This window comes from Taurulus bubalis (genome assembly GCF_910589615.1).
Source record: "Taurulus bubalis genome assembly, chromosome: 17".
NCBI classification, from domain to species: Eukaryota; Metazoa; Chordata; class Actinopteri; order Perciformes; family Cottidae; genus Taurulus; species Taurulus bubalis.
In genome coordinates, this window is record NC_136605.1 from 6,942,126 (window position 1) to 6,958,916 (window position 16,791).

At 45.2% G+C, this 16,791-nt stretch overlaps 1 protein-coding gene across 1 annotated transcript; it reads left to right on the forward strand.

Moving 5' to 3' along the window:
- The first annotated feature begins 7,548 nt into the window (after positions 1-7,548).
- On the forward strand, positions 7,549-9,239 carry fmc1 (formation of mitochondrial complex V assembly factor 1 homolog). The gene is made up of 2 exons (XM_079232574.1): positions 7,549-7,683; positions 8,754-9,239. Exons 1-2 carry the CDS (start codon positions 7,555-7,557, stop codon positions 8,955-8,957), a joined length of 333 nt encoding a protein of 110 aa, XP_079088700.1. The 5' UTR covers positions 7,549-7,554; the 3' UTR covers positions 8,958-9,239.
- Positions 9,240-16,791: the final 7,552 nt, after the last annotated feature.

Here is a 16,791-nt window from a genome sequence, read left to right on the forward strand (position 1 = left end):
ATTATTGAATAGCCTTTTTATATCAGATCATGACCCATATTCCGCTCGCTTGAAGTGAATATGCTGCCAATAAAATAAGAAAAAAAAATGTAAGAAAAAAAAAAAATCGAGATGTACTTCTTAAGTCGCCCCACATTGGTTCCCTGCTCGCTCTCTAATGGTTGAACAGGATTCAGACGCCCTTTGCAGAAAGTTACGAGCTTCGGATGGAGCTACGCGCCTCGGACCGGCTCGTTTAACAACATGATGGATGAGGTCGTCAAGCAGCATCACACACACACACACACACACACACACACACACACATACTCACACACACGGTGAATCTGAGGTGTTTGAACTCCGAGCAGACTTTTAAAAATCGTCCTTACATGTTTTAGGTTTGACTTGACACCTCGAGTTATGTGGCGATAGGATCTCTAATAGAAAGTTATTGCTGGTTTCACGAGGCCAGATCGCGGTGCTCAGAGCCAGACACAGGAGTTGTATTGTCGCCACATTAGGTAGCACATGGCGAGGAGGAGAGACGGAGAGGGAGTCAGGAGGAAGAGGGGATGGGATTATGAATCTCCTTAGCCCCTGCTGTCTCCTCTCCTGGCCTGTTTATCAATGACGACTGCAAACACGGTGCCTGTGAAAATCTCTTAAGCTCTGTTTGGAGACTTTTGGCAGACTTCTTTCTCCACGTAAGCTTCTGGCATTGAGCAGTTTCCGAAGACAAAAAAAAAAGAATTGGCAGGAGGCTTGAAACGTGTGGTGGTGCCCCAGTCACCAAATACAGCTGATTTATTGTTCAATAACATTTGGTGGCCATATTTACACAAACATTGTTCATTTAGAATGAGGATACACTTATAACTCCTAGAATTACACGAGAGCGAACAATAACTACGATGTCCCTTTTTTGGCAGGGACGTTAAATTGGCCATACGCTAAATATATATACAGTATACTTTACTTTCCTTGGAAATGGCTAAAAAAGACATTCTTGTCTTTCTCGTGAGAGACAAGATGGGTTCGTGATCCCAGATACAGTCCAGAACCTGACAAACAGGCTAAGTGTCGCCAACAAATCACCCCTTCATTTGCATGGGAGTGATGCTCCATCTTCCAAATGGTTCAATTGGACAGCGATTGCTCACCCAGCTACGCTGCAACGGAGCGGTTAAAGGGACAGTTCACCCCAAAATCAATACATAGCTTCTCATCTTCTCTCTCTGCTTTGAGCACCACAAGCTGAGTGCCATATTGTCCCGTTGTAGCCAAAAAAACGGGCAACCCAGACCGAAAACAATCTAGATCGCTAAAAAGCTCTACAGGTAATATGAAGAATACCTATTTTTTGATTTTTGGGGTGACTTAATCAGCATCTTTTGCTCATTCAAATCAGCCGTATCTACTACAGTTTTTCCACTTAAGTCGGACAAAACGTTCACATCGACGTCCATTTTGCTTCGGCCTCGCTCGTCCGCATTCTCAACAACATGACAGCGAAGCGGGAGTCCCACGCGCTCATGAAAGGCTGCACTATTTCTGTCATCGTTACAGTAGAAAGACAGCGGCGAGCCATGTGTCAGAGGCAGCGCTTGCACCCGAGACGTCCATTTTGCAGCGTGGCAGCTGTGACAGCTTTGACACACTGCCTGGGCTTAAGTGCCCATCTGCAGAAAGGCTGCAGGGGTCACATGTGTGCCAAGAGCACCGAGCAGGATGGGTAATGGTCCCAGGTTATGGGAGTGTGTCCCGGGAGAGTTTCACAGGTACGCAGCGCTAACCTTGACTGTGAAGCGTACGCACACACACATACACACACACACAGTGTATGAATCGAAACGGCTGGTCAATCTTCGATGCACTTATGATGGATGGATGGACAAAGTGTCTGCATGTTGTTGTGTTTGTGTGTGTGTGTGTGTGTGTGTGTGTGTGTGTGTGTGTGTGTGTGTGTGTGTGTGTGTGTGTGTGTGTGTGTGTGTGTGTGTGTGTGTGTATTGCATTTTGCTGCAGACGTACTCAAGATTTCATTCCAACACACTCCACTAGGAGATCTACTGTCATTCTCTCGCTGTGAAGCACTTTGCGTTTCTTTGAAATACCGGCAGATCAAAATAATTGCATTGAGAAAAAGGCCAATGCAGTCCTTCTCTTCATGTAGATTACTTATTCTACTCATGCTAGCGCGCACACACATATATATACACACACACACACACACACCCTCCTCAGGTATAAATAAGAGTGTGGAGCAGGACTGAACAGATGATTTGATAGGAGAAGTGTCTACTCCATCAGGTGGAGAGTGGCTAATAAGAACAGAACCGAGCATGAAGTATGGAGATTCATTTGCACATGTGAGGTACATTTGGTACGTTATCAGATCCGAGTGTACGCATGTGAACTCATTTCACATGGATGAAATGTGTCAGAAATAGACTTAAAGGCTCGTGGGGGGAAAAAACTACAAAGGATAAATGGTGAAGTGCAAGGGAAATTACTGATCTCTGATAATCCCACAATATCCATTCAACACGCATACAGTACACACACACACACACACACACACACACACACATTGAATATACACACCCGCTCACACATATGCAAAAATAGTGACTTAATGACAAAAAACTATGAAGATGATTATCTACATCAATGAACCATCATCTAAAAACATGCAACAGCAATAGCATGTGTGGATTCAAAGCGCCGTACTCACCGATTTAACCCTTAATATTAAGAAACATTAAATCTAATGGATTTTGTAGGCTGGAGAAATTGTAAGAATCGTGGCCGTTACGTCAACTAATAGACAAAGATGTGGCTTGAGTCTTTAATCCGCGTTAGTGAAATCCCATTAAGATTCAATAGTTGAAAAAGAAATACTGCAATCAGCTTCAGTCCATTACAAAAAGAAGTCAAAAAGAGTCCCGAATTTGGGACAGTTATAATTATTGTTAATTATTTTTTTTCGTTTGGAATGAAATCCAGGATTTAAAGGGTAATTCCACAGGAAAGCAGCTAAATCCAGAGTGCCTTTATCATGTTGACAGCTGCTCAAAAGTCCCACTTCCCATTATCTCCATGTAATGAAGAGGAGAGGCGTTAAATCTCCTTTAGGGGGAAAAAAATAGGTGGAAATATAAAAAAAAGAAAAAAAGAGAGAGGATGGACAAGGAAATGAGTTGTGTGGTTTGCTTCACTTCGCTATGCATCTGTCTGCTGCTGAGCCTCTCTGTAGCTCTCACACACACACACACACACACACACCAAATTATTCAGTTACTTTGCAATCAGCTCAAGTCTTTCGAGCCATCTTGTCGTCTGATTTTCTTAAATGCCAAAAGATTCTTCATGAATAATTTGCCGGTTGCATTTCAATACGAGGTGAGGTATTGCAAAATTACGTCACCAAAACGCAAAATAAACAGCAACTCCTCTCTGATGCGAGCGAGTCAATGACGTGCGAGTGGTAGGACATGACATTTTCTTAGATGGCAAATGAAGTGAGGAAAATGGGACGACAAAATAAACCAATGGGTGGATCGATTCAGAGGGGGTGCAAGTGATGGAGAACAAAAAAGATGCGGAGGAAAATAAAAAATAAAAAAGGTGATTAAAGAGATGAAGGCTTGAGGCAAAGTGAGTGGAGAAATAAAGTGAAAATTATTGTGGAGGGAAAAAAAGGGGGAAAAAATCCTCTGGGTGATAAAGCCAGTTTTTGTTTTTAGTCCATTCTCTTTGAGTGCTTGTGTGTGTCTGTCTGCGAGAATAAGTCAGTTCAGGGAGATAGGGAGGTAGAGAGAGAGAGAGAGAGAGAGAGAGAGAGGGAGAGTGAGAGAGTGTGAGAGGGAGAGAGAGAGGGGAAAGGAGGGCAGAGAAAAAGGGAGGCAGAGGAGTGTATAAACACAGATGACACCCCGACAGAAGCGACGAGCTCTGGCTTACAATGGCGCTTTGAAACGGCGGCGCTGTCGCTCATGAATGAGGCCTTTGCTCCGTTTAACCTTCACCTGACGAGCATGTAGCGAGGAAACTTAAAACGCACCTCGGTGTGACCACAATGTGCATTCCCCCCCCCCTTCTCCACCCAGTGTGCATGACAGCGAACAAAAAGGACGTGTGAGGAGCACGGTGTGTGACAAAAGGGGCATTGCAGACGCTTTTAATGGAAGGACAGACTTTTGTGCAACATAGAGATGAGGCGACCGAAATGTGGCTTTTTCCCGTGATGGCGACTGGAAACGGTGGCTGCTTGATGAGTCGCTGTGGTCTCGGGTTTGGAGGAGAACATAAAAAGGGAGAGCGAGTCAAAAAACACTGACATTACAGGATGAAAGGGGAGAGTGACGTGAGGATGACATGGCATGAGGCGAGAATTAGCTGAGAGCCGGATGGGAGGGGAGCCGTGGTTATACCACAGCTAGATTGTAGGCCAGTGTGTGTGTGTGTGTGTGTGTCTGTGTGTGTGTGTGTGTGTGTGTGTGCGTATCACGGTGTGCTTAATAGATGCACACCTCACACAAAACACCTTGCATACACAGACAAGGAACAAAGACTTTGAGACAGACACTGAACACTAAATAGACCTACCTATGGTTAGAATTAAGAATCGCCCAAAAAAGATGCATAGGGTGGTAGGAGGAAAAAAGAGAAGGGGGAAATAGGAAATAGGAAAAGGTACAAAAGTGAAAAAGGCATGAATAGAAAATACAAGCAAGCCAATTAAAATGTCTCTATAAAGAGTTTTTTTTTTTTTTAAAGCAAGGAAATTAAAATACTGGTGGAGTCAAAAAAAGTAGCCAAAGTTACTGGTGGACAGTGAGCGGAGTGGTGGGGAGGAAGAGGAGGAGGAGGAGGAGGAGGAGGGAGGCGGTGAAGGGAGGAGGGAGCGTGGGCTGCAAAGGGATAGAAAGGGCTGGCAGTGATAGCGATGGAGAGGGACGATAGAATGAATGAAGGGAACCAAAAAAAGAGAGAATATAGGGGGCAAAAAAAAAAAATCCCCCTCCTCTTTCTCTTTTTCTCTGTCTCTCTGCCTCTCTCTCTCTCCCTCCTTGTCTGGCTCATAAATAGCAGAAATTGTTGACCAGGTAAATGGCGAAATAGATGAGAAGACAGAGGACCGAGAGAGCAAGCAAATGAATAGGTAAAGCACCTCCCAGCAGCGCGATGAGGAAAAAAAAGAACAAAAAACGAAAGACAAAAGCAAATACTCCAGTGGCCTCCGTTGTTTCCAGTCTATGTGTGGAAGGGGGGATTGGCTATCGCCAGTTGTTCCCCTTCCCCGGCTGCCTTCTGCTTTCTTCTGTCTCTCCTCCCAAAAAAGACTTCCCATCCAGATGACAAAAAAAAGCAGGCACAGATGTCCTTTTCCTCTCTCTCTCAACTCTGGTCTGATATCACGTGCCACTCACACAGGTTAGACATTGTTGCAGCAGCAACGCACAGTATCACCAATATTGCTCAGTGGGAGGAAGGAAAAAAAAAAAGAGGGCATTGGTGGCTGCTGCTAGTCAAGCGCTGCCTGCCTCATGAGGAAGGATACTGAGCTGGAATTGCTATGTCTCCCGTCTCCCGCCCATCCCTGCGAAAAAAGATGGGAGGAAGGGAGGTGGGCCCACTCGCTGCATTAGTATTCATTGAAAGAGTGTGAGAGAGAGAGAGAGAGAGAGAGTGAGAGAGAGAGAGAGAGAGAGAGAGAGAGAGAGGAGGAGGAGGGGGAGAGGGGTGCCTCTTCCAACAAATGTCGAGGAACCGAACCGGTGTGTTAAACTGATAAGAGACTGGCTCCCCCTAGAGTCAATCATCGATACACAAGCTCAAATAACTGGAAACACTGGGAATGTACGGCATGTAGTGGTGGACCGACCAGTCCGGTGACCTGTGACCTGCATTCAGTGAAACGCCTCACGATTTAAACCTCGTCGGGCAAATTCCCTGCTGCAGTGTGTCACTCCAGCTGCACGGCGTGAGAGCAGTCCATTCACTGTGGAAGCTGAGCCGCGTGTTCATCACGTCATGTGACCAAGCAACGTTGCTATGCTATACGCTGTTTTATAAATATATATATTTAAATATACGCGTGTAACAATCGGACAAAGCATTAAAAAGAGATCCTGGTTCGAGTTGTGAAAGCAGACCGGTCCTTTCCTCAGCTAAACTCAGTGTTGCCATGGTGACAGATGACTGCTCTCAAGTGTCCAAATCAAAAGCTACAGCAGCACACACAAAAGAGAGGTTGGTCAAAAGAAAGCACCCTTCAGAAGGTAAAGACCGCAGTGTATCTCCACATCAGTTGCGTCTCCGTCGAATATGTGTACCTTGTTTCTGCAACCGGGAACGACCAAGTGACCACATCTACTGAAATATAAAAAGCCGTTAGATTTCCCTTGACGAGCCCACAAAGACAAGACACGACATTGTGTTCGCTCGGCCTCGTAGGCGGCTTGTACTCAAAAAAGACGGCGAGGTAAACCGCACTCTTTTGTTTTGTCCTCATTAGGGAATAAGTTGTTTTCAATGTATTTCCATTAATATTATTTATAGGAAAGAGGCCGAAGACGGAGAGATGCTGACAGAAAATATGATTACAAGTCTCTCCATGGTCCCCTCTGCTGACCCGTTTATCAGACAGTAATTACTGAACTCACAATCAAACTCAAGCCCAGTTGTACTTAAAGTGACATGGCGGCGTGTGCAAAGCTGAGTGAAGACCACGGCGTTTCAGGAAGCTCCGTTCAGTATTTGAATCGTGCATCAGCACATTAACACAATGACCTGACAATGAAGTTGAAGGTGGAGTCCATGTGGCCCCCCCAAAAACAGTGAGCCCTGTGGTTCCTTGAAGCATTCAATAGACTCTGCTTGACCTTTAGCCAAGCTTCAGACATCTGTGAACCTGGATTTTAAAACACAATAAACAGTCACTGGATGAAAAAACATTTATTGGACAAAAAAGCAGCAATAAATGTCACTGTTGATATTGTTTTTACCCTGTGTTAACTAGGGAGCTTACATGTGCTTTACCTCATCAGCCTCCGTACTTCTGCACATGGGAGCTCTCAGTAGGAGCAACTGTTTCAGCACCTTGAACACGTTGACAGCAGTTGGAGAGACACGTCACGTATTTCCTTCTTAAAGGAAGCAGCGGCTGTTAACATGCTCTTACCCTGGGCTGAGTGGGCTCCTACAGCGGGATTACGACTAAGGACCGCTAAGCACAGAGCTGGTGGAGGAGTCGATAAGGAAGGTGGAATTAGTTTGGTGACACACAGGATGACAAATACACTCTGAACATCCCATTGCGCTGCATGTCTAACCTACACACTCCTATAGATTATTATGAATAAGTGTACTTTTTTTAATTCACTCCAGGCTACGTTAAAACCGTTCCAGGTGGGACATGTTTTATCGAGAAGAACCGTGTGTCGTAAATGTATTAGTGTGCCACATCGCCACCTCGTGGTCGCTTTACGGTACTCTGATCGACTGCTCGGTGTTTGATTGAGCGCGCTTTGGGCTGCGGGAGCCGCACAATCACAACACCGTTCAAAGATGGCGGCGCTGTCATCGCCGCTCCGAGTCTGCCGAGGAATACTGAAAGAATTGCGTGCCATCCATGGACCCACTTATAACCGGTCGCTGGCTTACAACTACGTAATCGACCAGTTTCGTAAGAACAAGGTGAATCTCCCCACCAGCTTCGTTTCAGATGACGTCAGCCGAGTTAGCTAACTGCCATAACAAAGTGCGCGGCTCGCGTTAGCTAGCTAGCTAACCGGGGTAACTCTTAAACGGTAACGTCGCAGTTTCAGAGTGAAGTGGAAATAACGTTCAACCCTTCGGCCGTGGGGATACGCGTGGGCGACCCACCACGACACCGGAGTGGGTCGTTGCTTACTTTGTAATCTGTAGACGCAAAAATTTCAGCGCAAGGTGACTGTGAAGTCGAAGGACATGCTAACATGAGCAGCTAACGAGATGAGCGCTACGTGAAGGACTAGCTTATGTCTGGTCATTAATTCACCAACTAGAGAAGTTCCTCCACACACCAGAGTTAACTGTGTGTAGTAATTGTCGTGTATTGGCCTCGTGCGTTATCGTGAACCCAAACTGTGCAGCACCATGCGCGGAAATATAAGGTTATATGAATCACTGAGGCAGGTTCAACAGATGTTAGGTCATCGAGGAATTAATAGACACATAAGCCTCATAGATATTGTAGAATTGTTTACAAGTCATTGTGCATGATCACTGTCATCACCCTCACGTTTTGTGTTTATTTTTGTAATAATTATAACCCCTCTCCCTGGACCCTGTATAGCTGCTTAAGCATATAGGCTTAAAGCTCGCGTTATTAATGCTTGGCAGAGCATGGCTCACCAGGCTGATCTAATGCATGAGCGGTCACTGAAGAAAAATAGCTTGGAGCAACTCGTGCTTGTCAGGGTGTTTTTGTCCCAGCGCTGGAAAGACCCCGAGGCACTGTAATGCATATGTGAAACTATAGGGACCGCACCAATGCTCGCCGTCCATGTGGTTATTACTGGAGTCATTGCTAACTCCTTGTCCACCAGCTCGATAGACCTTCAGGCTTTTTCTTCATACATGTTAACTTGATTTAATTTGTCTCTATGGTGATGGATTTAGTGAACGAAGAAAAGAAAAAAGAAACATGTAGTTGAATGGTGTGATCCGCTCCATCGATTGATTCTCAACTTGTATTTATTTTCCTTCCTTTTCCCGTCTCGCAGGTGACAGCAGAAAGGTACTGCCGGGCCCAGGACGAGGCAAACCACGACTCGCACACGTACCTGTGTCTGCTGGCGTCTTCCAGGACCCACCAGGCCCTGCACAACCTCTACCACGTCAAGGGAGAGGGCAGCATATCACAGGCGGCCGGCATGGTGGGGCTCCGGTTGCCCACTCAGCCGGGAGGTAAAGGCTGGGAGAAGTGAGGACATGGGGAGGTGGGGGGCTCCACAGCTGGAAGCAAAACTTGACACTCTGGATTCCTCTGGTCTCATACGGTTCCCCCTCGTGAAAAGTCAACTTTAAATGGATAAGTGTTCGACTGGAGATCGTGGCGTCACGGACAGCTTCGCGGAAACTCGCCTTGTTACTGTTGTGTTGTTCTGCCGAAGTTCAATATGAGGATAATCTGATCTGAGAGCATTTGAAGCAACTGTGAAAATGTATGCTATGATTTAAATAAATCTGTTTGTCTTGCTGTACTACAGCTCGTCCACACCTGCTTTTGTTTGTGTTTTGGCAATTTTCCAGTAAAAAGGCAAAAGTACATTTTCAATGTGATTCTTTAAAATGTAACTCTGATCCAGAAGAACTCAATGAAACCTCCAGAGTCTCTTTTCTGAAGGACGCAGAACCAATTTGTGACCCGTGTGGAGTTCAGAGTCCTGATCCTGAATCTCAGCGCAGGAAGGAGGAGAGTCATTACAGCAGTCAGTCTGCACTAAAACCTACGGATGAGGGTTTTCCTGAGTCCTCGACACGTAAAAGAGTCCTTAAAGGACAGAACCTGAAGTCTAGTTCCACGTATCGGACGACCATTGTTATTATATTATTATATTATTATGATTTACTCACTGATGGAGGAGCCTTGGTGGTGTGTTCAGGCATAGTCAGAATTTACAACACTTCAAAACAAAAGTTGTTTCTAGTTCATCTTTAATATTTTGACAAACTGAAAAAAAATACTTTTTGCGGGTCAAACGAAGGACTCGGATTACGCTGTAGACCACATTGTAAAGGTGTCAGCAGGACCTGGATCGGTTTCTGGGTCTCCTACATGGACCAGGAAGCCGCTGAAGGTGCTGAGCCTCGTCTGGTCGAAGATGCTCTGCCCGGCCCAGAGAGTGACGGAGACCTGGTCCCCGGCCTCCAGGACCAGCGGCATGCCGTTGGAGGCGCAGCCGTGGACGCCCCTGGTGTCGAAGATGGCGAACATGTTCAACCCGTTCTTCATCACCGCTGCGTTCAGGGACCCTGAGGATCCAACACAGCCGGTGAGCTGGATGTAGTAGAGTCCCTTGACGGGGGCCGTGAAGACGCCTGGGGACCAAGACTCAGGATCAGGACTCTGAAGAGAGGCGGTAAAGCGTGCAGCAGGTGAGTCTTACCTATTTGGGGGTCGTAGGCATTGCCGATGTTTGTGGTCACCTTCGTGAACAGCAGCGTTTTGGCGCTGGCGAACGGGCCTTGGTGGGTCCACTGGGCCGTGGAGACGAGCGCCGCCGAGAACGCCACCTGAGCTTTACCTGCAGGACACGGAGAGGGTTCTATCCAACACGGGGACTGGAGCTTATGATGCATGCTAACACATGCTAAACCATGCTAACCCATTCTTACACATGCTAAAACACGCTAAGCCATGCTAACACATGCTAAACTATGCTAACACATGCTACACAGGGACGGGAGCTTATGAAGCACGCTAAACCATGCTAATGCATGCTAACCCATTCTTACACATGCTAACCAATTCTAACACACGCTAATCCATGCTAACACTTGCTAACATATGCTAACACACGCTAAATCATGCTAACCCATTCTTACACATGCAAACCAATTCTAACACTTGCTAAAACACACTAATCCATGCTATTCTGTGCTAAGCCATGCTAACAGCCTCCACTAGCTAACGGTCGTTGTTGTTGGTCTCTCCATCATCAGGTCCATGCACGTCGGCGCCTTGATCAGCGGCATCGCAGGTTCACGCTTTATTTCCAGCATCGAGTAGTCTGATTGGTGTAGAGGTTAAAGGGCCGGTGCGATTTACTGACATCTAGTGGCGAGTCTGCAGATTACAACCGCCTCTCTTTCTAGGAGGTAACGTGAGCCGCCGAGTGCAAAACCCCAGAATGGAGCCCTTCCAGACCATAATAACCCTCTTGTGAATACTGACCTCTCTCTTCACGCTCTCTCTCCAGCTGGTCCACTCTGGCCGTCAGCTGCTGCACCAGAACCCCCACGTCCACGACTTCTGAGCCTGGCTCAGGGTCTTTGAGATTTGTGAACCGCTCAGGGTTCTCCTGACCCATTTTAGCTAGATCTGATACAGGCGGGCCCTGAGCCTCGACCACGGCCCCGACCACGGCACAGACCACCACCAAGACTAGAACCCCGCTGGACACCATGTTGACTGTTGTTCTGGGCTCTGCACTGGAGACACACACTGAAACTTAAACTGGACTTCAAACAGGACTACCACTGTGTTTGCCTCTTAAACAAACAGCTGATGATTAACTAGATCTGGTTGCACCGTCTGATGCGTGATCACCAGAGCGGCTGGGTCAATATCACTATAAAGTGCCTTTGGTGTCCTCATCAGAATCACTCAGTCATCATGAAAATGTAGTAGAATAATGAAACTTTGAGGGTTTTTTATAAATGGCCAAACATTTACACATATCAATACAATGATAAGTCTATTAAAATATGTTTCCATTATTTTATACTGTTTTGTTTCATTGGTTGTACGTGATTTTGGCATGTCCTGTCACAACCGTCACTAGACGGTAGTGCTTTTATTTTGTTGTCTTGTCACTTCCTGTTTTACTTTGAAATCATCCTCCTGTGTTATGTCTGCTGTCTTTACTTCCTCATGTGTGATTACCTCTCCCTGCCCTGATGTGTTTCACCTGTGTCTCGTTAACTCCCCTCCCAGTGTGTATATATACTCTGTGCTTCACTTGTCTCGTTGCCAGTTCGTTTTTCTTCACCTGTGAGTCAACTTACCAGCGTTTTTCCTGCCTGATATCCTGTTCTGATTCCGACGTCCCTTCGTTTCCGAGTAAGCCCGATCCCTGCCTGTACCTCTGCCGAGTTTGACTGCCTTCCTGTGAATGACCCTGGACTGTTTACGTTGACGATTCTACTCTTCCCTGAGTGAGACAGCTGCGCTCACCACAGCGGGTCAGAGCCTTGCCGACCGGCCTCAGTCCCTCCCCAGTTACATCGGGAGAACCTTCGGCGGTCCTTCTCCAGAGACTCTATCCTGTTGCAATATTACCTTTATCAATAAAGGAATCCATGTGAACTTTACTCTCTGCCTCGGGTCGTGCATTTGGGTTCTTTCATTAGTGCTCCGGCGTGACATGTCCCACACACTGCTCTGCTAACTACTGTGTGTGTGTAATAGATTACTAATTAATTATATTAAATCCCCCCAAAAAATGATATGGTTTTACTGTCCACAACAAGTTATTTGATAAAATTAGTAATTTTGATCATGTATATTCTATTTTGATAATCATATTGAACATTTTTCACGTGTCCCTGAAATTTCTGTCCACCCTGTCATTATGGGGTAACTTCCCTTTTAAGAAAACCTCTGATGTTTTCAGTGACATTACTACCACCAATGTGTCTTTCTTCACTGAGGTGAAACAGTGGGATGTTGCAGACTAAGTATTTACACTTATATTTTGTAATTTTCATCATATTATGTGTGTAGTGTTATGTTGTCAAGCTTATCATGTCCACTCTGTCATAGTGAAATATCAATTAATATAAAAACCTTTCAGAAATTTGAACTCTATTTGTTAAACAGTACACAGTCACCTTGCTAACTGAATCATGTTGCTAACTGAAGGTCCATCATGTGCTCATTAAATGCTAACATTAGCCAAAAATGTCAACTCTGTCATTGTCTACCCTGTCAGCAAGTGTCCCATTGCAGGGTGGACATTATTTGCATAATTTAGTTATTATCCAAATACTTTTCCCATCAAATACAATATTTTGTTGAGGAAGGGACTAAATATCTTTCTGAAAATGTACAATTTATAATCACGATGTAATTACAATGTATTTACTCCATTAACAGAATTTGTCCATGACAGGGTAGACATATTTGGCTGTTTGCAATGTACATTGTCATCATGCAGTTCATTTATATTAAAAAAGGTGTGGGAGCTTGACCAACATACATTTCTAACAGCATAACATACTTAATACAACGCATATGAAGTTCAACGGAAAATCTTAGTTGTTTTTTTTGGAAATGGGAAGTCTCAAAGGCACCTTATGGTGATATTGACCCGGCTGCGTTAATCCGAGAACAAGAACCCTTTGGATCAGTGGAATCTAATAGACCGACTGTCAGCAGGTCGTCCGTCAGCTGAGCCAGGTTTAATCCAGCGGAGCTGGGTTTAATCTCGGCTTCATTGAGTTCTATTTTTAACCTCACAGCCTCAGACACAAGAACCAACGCTGTCGGGTTGTTGGGTAGAATCCCAATGTTTCTCCTGAGGAGCAGCAGCTCGTCATCACTAGATCCAAACGTACGTAGAGATGGGTTAGGGTTAACCTACTCCTAGGGTTAACCTAAACCCTAATCCTAGCTAGGGTTAACCTAAACCCTCATCATGAACCCTCCATAAACAGTCTAGTCACTGTTTGTTACACTTCCTGGGACTTTTTAAGAAGTTCATCACGCGTTATAACACATTAACAATTAATCTGCTCGCGTATCAAATAAACTGGATGTTAAATCTATATTTTGTTGCAATTTACATGTATCAGACTTCCTAATCAACACGTAAAAGAGTCCTTAAAGGACGGAACCTGAAGTTTAGTTGCACGTATCGGACGACCGTTGTTATTGTTATATTATTATGATTTACTCACTGATGGAGGAGCCTTGGTGGTGTGTTCAGGTGTAGTCAGAATTTACAACACTTCAAAACAAAAGTTGTTTCTAGTTCATCTTTAATATTTTGACAAACTGAAAAAAATGACTTGTTGCGGGTCAAACGAAGGACTCGGACTACGCTGTAGACCACATTGTAAAGGTGTCAGCAGGACCTGGATCGGTTTCTGGGTCTCCTACATGGGAGAGACCAGGAAGCCGCTGAAGGTGCTGAGCCTCGTCTGGTCGAAGATGCTCTGCCCGGCCCAGAGAGTGACGGAGACCTGGTCCCCGGCCTCCAGAACCAGCGGCATGCCGTTGGAGGCGCAGCCGTGGACGCCCCTGGTGTCGAAGATGGCGAACATGTTCAACCCGTTCTTCATCACCGCTGCGTTCAGGGACCCCGAGGATCCAACACAGCCGGTGAGCTGGATGTAGTAGAGTCCCTTGACAGGGGCCGTGAAGACGCCTGGGGACCAAGACTCAGGATCAGGACTCTGAAGAGAGGCGGTAAAGCGTGCAGCAGGTGAGTCTTACCTATTTGGGGGTCGTAGGCATTGCCGATGTTTGTGGTCACCTTCGTGAACAGCAGCGTTTTGTCGCTGGCGAACGGGCCTTGGTGGGTCCACTCTTCCGTGGAGACGAGCGCCGCCGAGAACGCCACCTGAGCTTTACCTGCAGGACACGGAGAGGCTTCTTTCCAACACGGGGACTGGAGCTTATGATGCATGCTAACGCATGCTAAACCATGCTAACACACGCTAAACCATGCTAGCCCATTCTTACACATGCTAAAACACGCTAAGCCATGCTAACACATGCTACACAGGGACGGGAGCTTATGAAGCACGCTAAACCATGCTAATGCATGCTAACCCATTCTTACACATGCTAACCAATTCTAACACATGCTAATCCATGCTAAAACTTGCTAACATATGCTAACACATGCTAGTACATGCTAACAAACGCTAAATCATGCTAACCCATTCTTACACATGCAAACCAATTCTAACACTTGCTAAAACACACTAATCCATGCTATTCTGTGCTAAGCCATGCTAACAGCCTCCACTAGCTAACGGTCGTTGTTGTTGGTCTCTCCATCATCAGGTCCATGCACGTCGGCGCCTTGATCAGCGGCATCGCAGGTTCACGCTTTATTTCCAGCATCGAGTAGTCTGATTGGTGTAGAGGTTAAAGGGCCGGTGCGATTTACTGACATCTAGTGGCGAGTCTGCAGATTACAACCGCCTCTCTTTCTAGGAGGCAACGTGAGCCGCCGAGTGTAAAACCCCAGAATGGAGCCCTTCCAGACCATAATAACCCTCTTGTGAATACTGACCTCTCTCCTTACGCTCTCTCTCCAGCTGGTCCACTCTGGCCGTCAGCTGCTGCACCAGAACCCCCACGTCCACGACTTCTGAGCCTGGCTCAGGGTCTTCGAGATTTGTGAACCGCTCAGGGTTCTCCTGACCCATTTTAGCTAGATCTGATACAGGCGGGCCCTGAGCCTCGACCACGGCCCCGACCACGGCACAGACCACCACCAAGACTAGAACCCCGCTGGACACCATGTTGACTGTTGTTCTGGGCTCTGCACTGGAGACACACACTGAAACTTAAACTGGACTTCAAACAGGACTACCACTGTGTTTGCCTCTTAAACAAACAGCTGATGATTAACTAGATCTGGTTGCACCGTCTGATGCGTGATCACCAGAGCGGCTGGGTCAATATCACTATAAAGTGCCTTTGGTGTCCTCATCAGAATCACTCAGTCATCATGAAAATGTAGTAGAATAATGAAACTTTGAGGGTTTTTTATAAATGGCCAAACATTTACACATATCAATACAATGATAAGTCTATTAAAATATGTTTCCATTATTTTATACTGTTTTGTTTCATTGGTTGTACGTGATTTTGCCATGTCCCACACACTGCTCTGCTAACTACTGTGTGTGTAATAGATTACTAATTAATTATATTAAATCCCCCCAAAAAATGATATGGTTTTATTGTCCACAACAAGTTATTTGATAAAATTAGTAATTTTGATCATGTATATTCTATTTTGATAATCATATTGAACATTTTTCATGTGTCCCTGAAATTTCTGTCCACCCTGTCATTATGGGGTAACTTCCCTTTTAAGAAAACCTCTGATGTTTTCAGTGACATTACTACCACCAATGTGTCTTTCTTCACTGAGGTGAAACAGTGGGATGTTGCAGACTAAGTATTTACACTTATATTTTGTAATTTTCATCATATTATGTGTGTAGTATTATGTTGTCAAGCTTATCATGTCCACTCTGTCATAGTGAAATATCAATTAATATAAAAACCTTTCAGAAATTTGAACTCTATTTGTTAAACAGTACACAGTCACCTTGCTAACTGAATCATGTTGCTAACTGAAGGTCCATCATGTGCTCATTAAATGCTAACATTAGCCAAAAATGTCAACTCTGTCATTGTCTACCCTGTCAGCAAGTGTCCCATTGCAGGGTGGACATTATTTGCATAATTTAGTTATTATCCAAATACTTTTCCCATCAAATACAATATTTTGTTGAGGAAGGGACTAAATATCTTTCTGAAAATGTACAATTTATAATCACGATGTAATTACAATGTATTTACTCCATTAACAGAATTTGTCCATGACAGGGTAGACATATTTGGCTGTTTGCAATGTACATTGTCATCATGCAGTTCATTTATATTAAAAAAGGTGTGGGAGCTTGACCAACATACATTTCTAACAGCATAACATACTTAATACAACGCATATGAAGTTCAACGGAAAATCTTAGTTGTTTTTTTTGGAAATGGGAAGTCTCAAAGGCACCTTATGGTGATTTTGACCCGGCTGCGTTAATCCGAGAACAAGAACCCTTTGGATCAGTGGAATCTAATAGACCGACTGTCAGCAGGTCGTCCGTCAGCTGAGCCAGGTTTAATCCAGCGGAGCTGGGTTTAATCTCGGCTTCATTGAGTTCTATTTTTAACCTCACAGCCTCAGACACAAGAACCAACGCTGTCGGGTTGTTGGGTAGAATCCCAATGTTTCTCCTGAGGAGCAGCAGCTCGTCATCACTAGATCCAAACGTACGTAGAGATGGGTTAGG

Bases quoted from the DNA above. Each gene is read 5' to 3' on its own strand.
- fmc1 (XM_079232574.1), top strand. From the start codon at position 7,555: ATGGCGGCGCTGTCATCGCCGCTCCGAGTCTGCCGAGGAATACTGAAA. The intron at 7,684-8,753 runs GTGAATCTCCCC...CCCGTCTCGCAG, and splicing joins ACCAGTTTCGTAAGAACAAG to GTGACAGCAGAAAGGTACTG.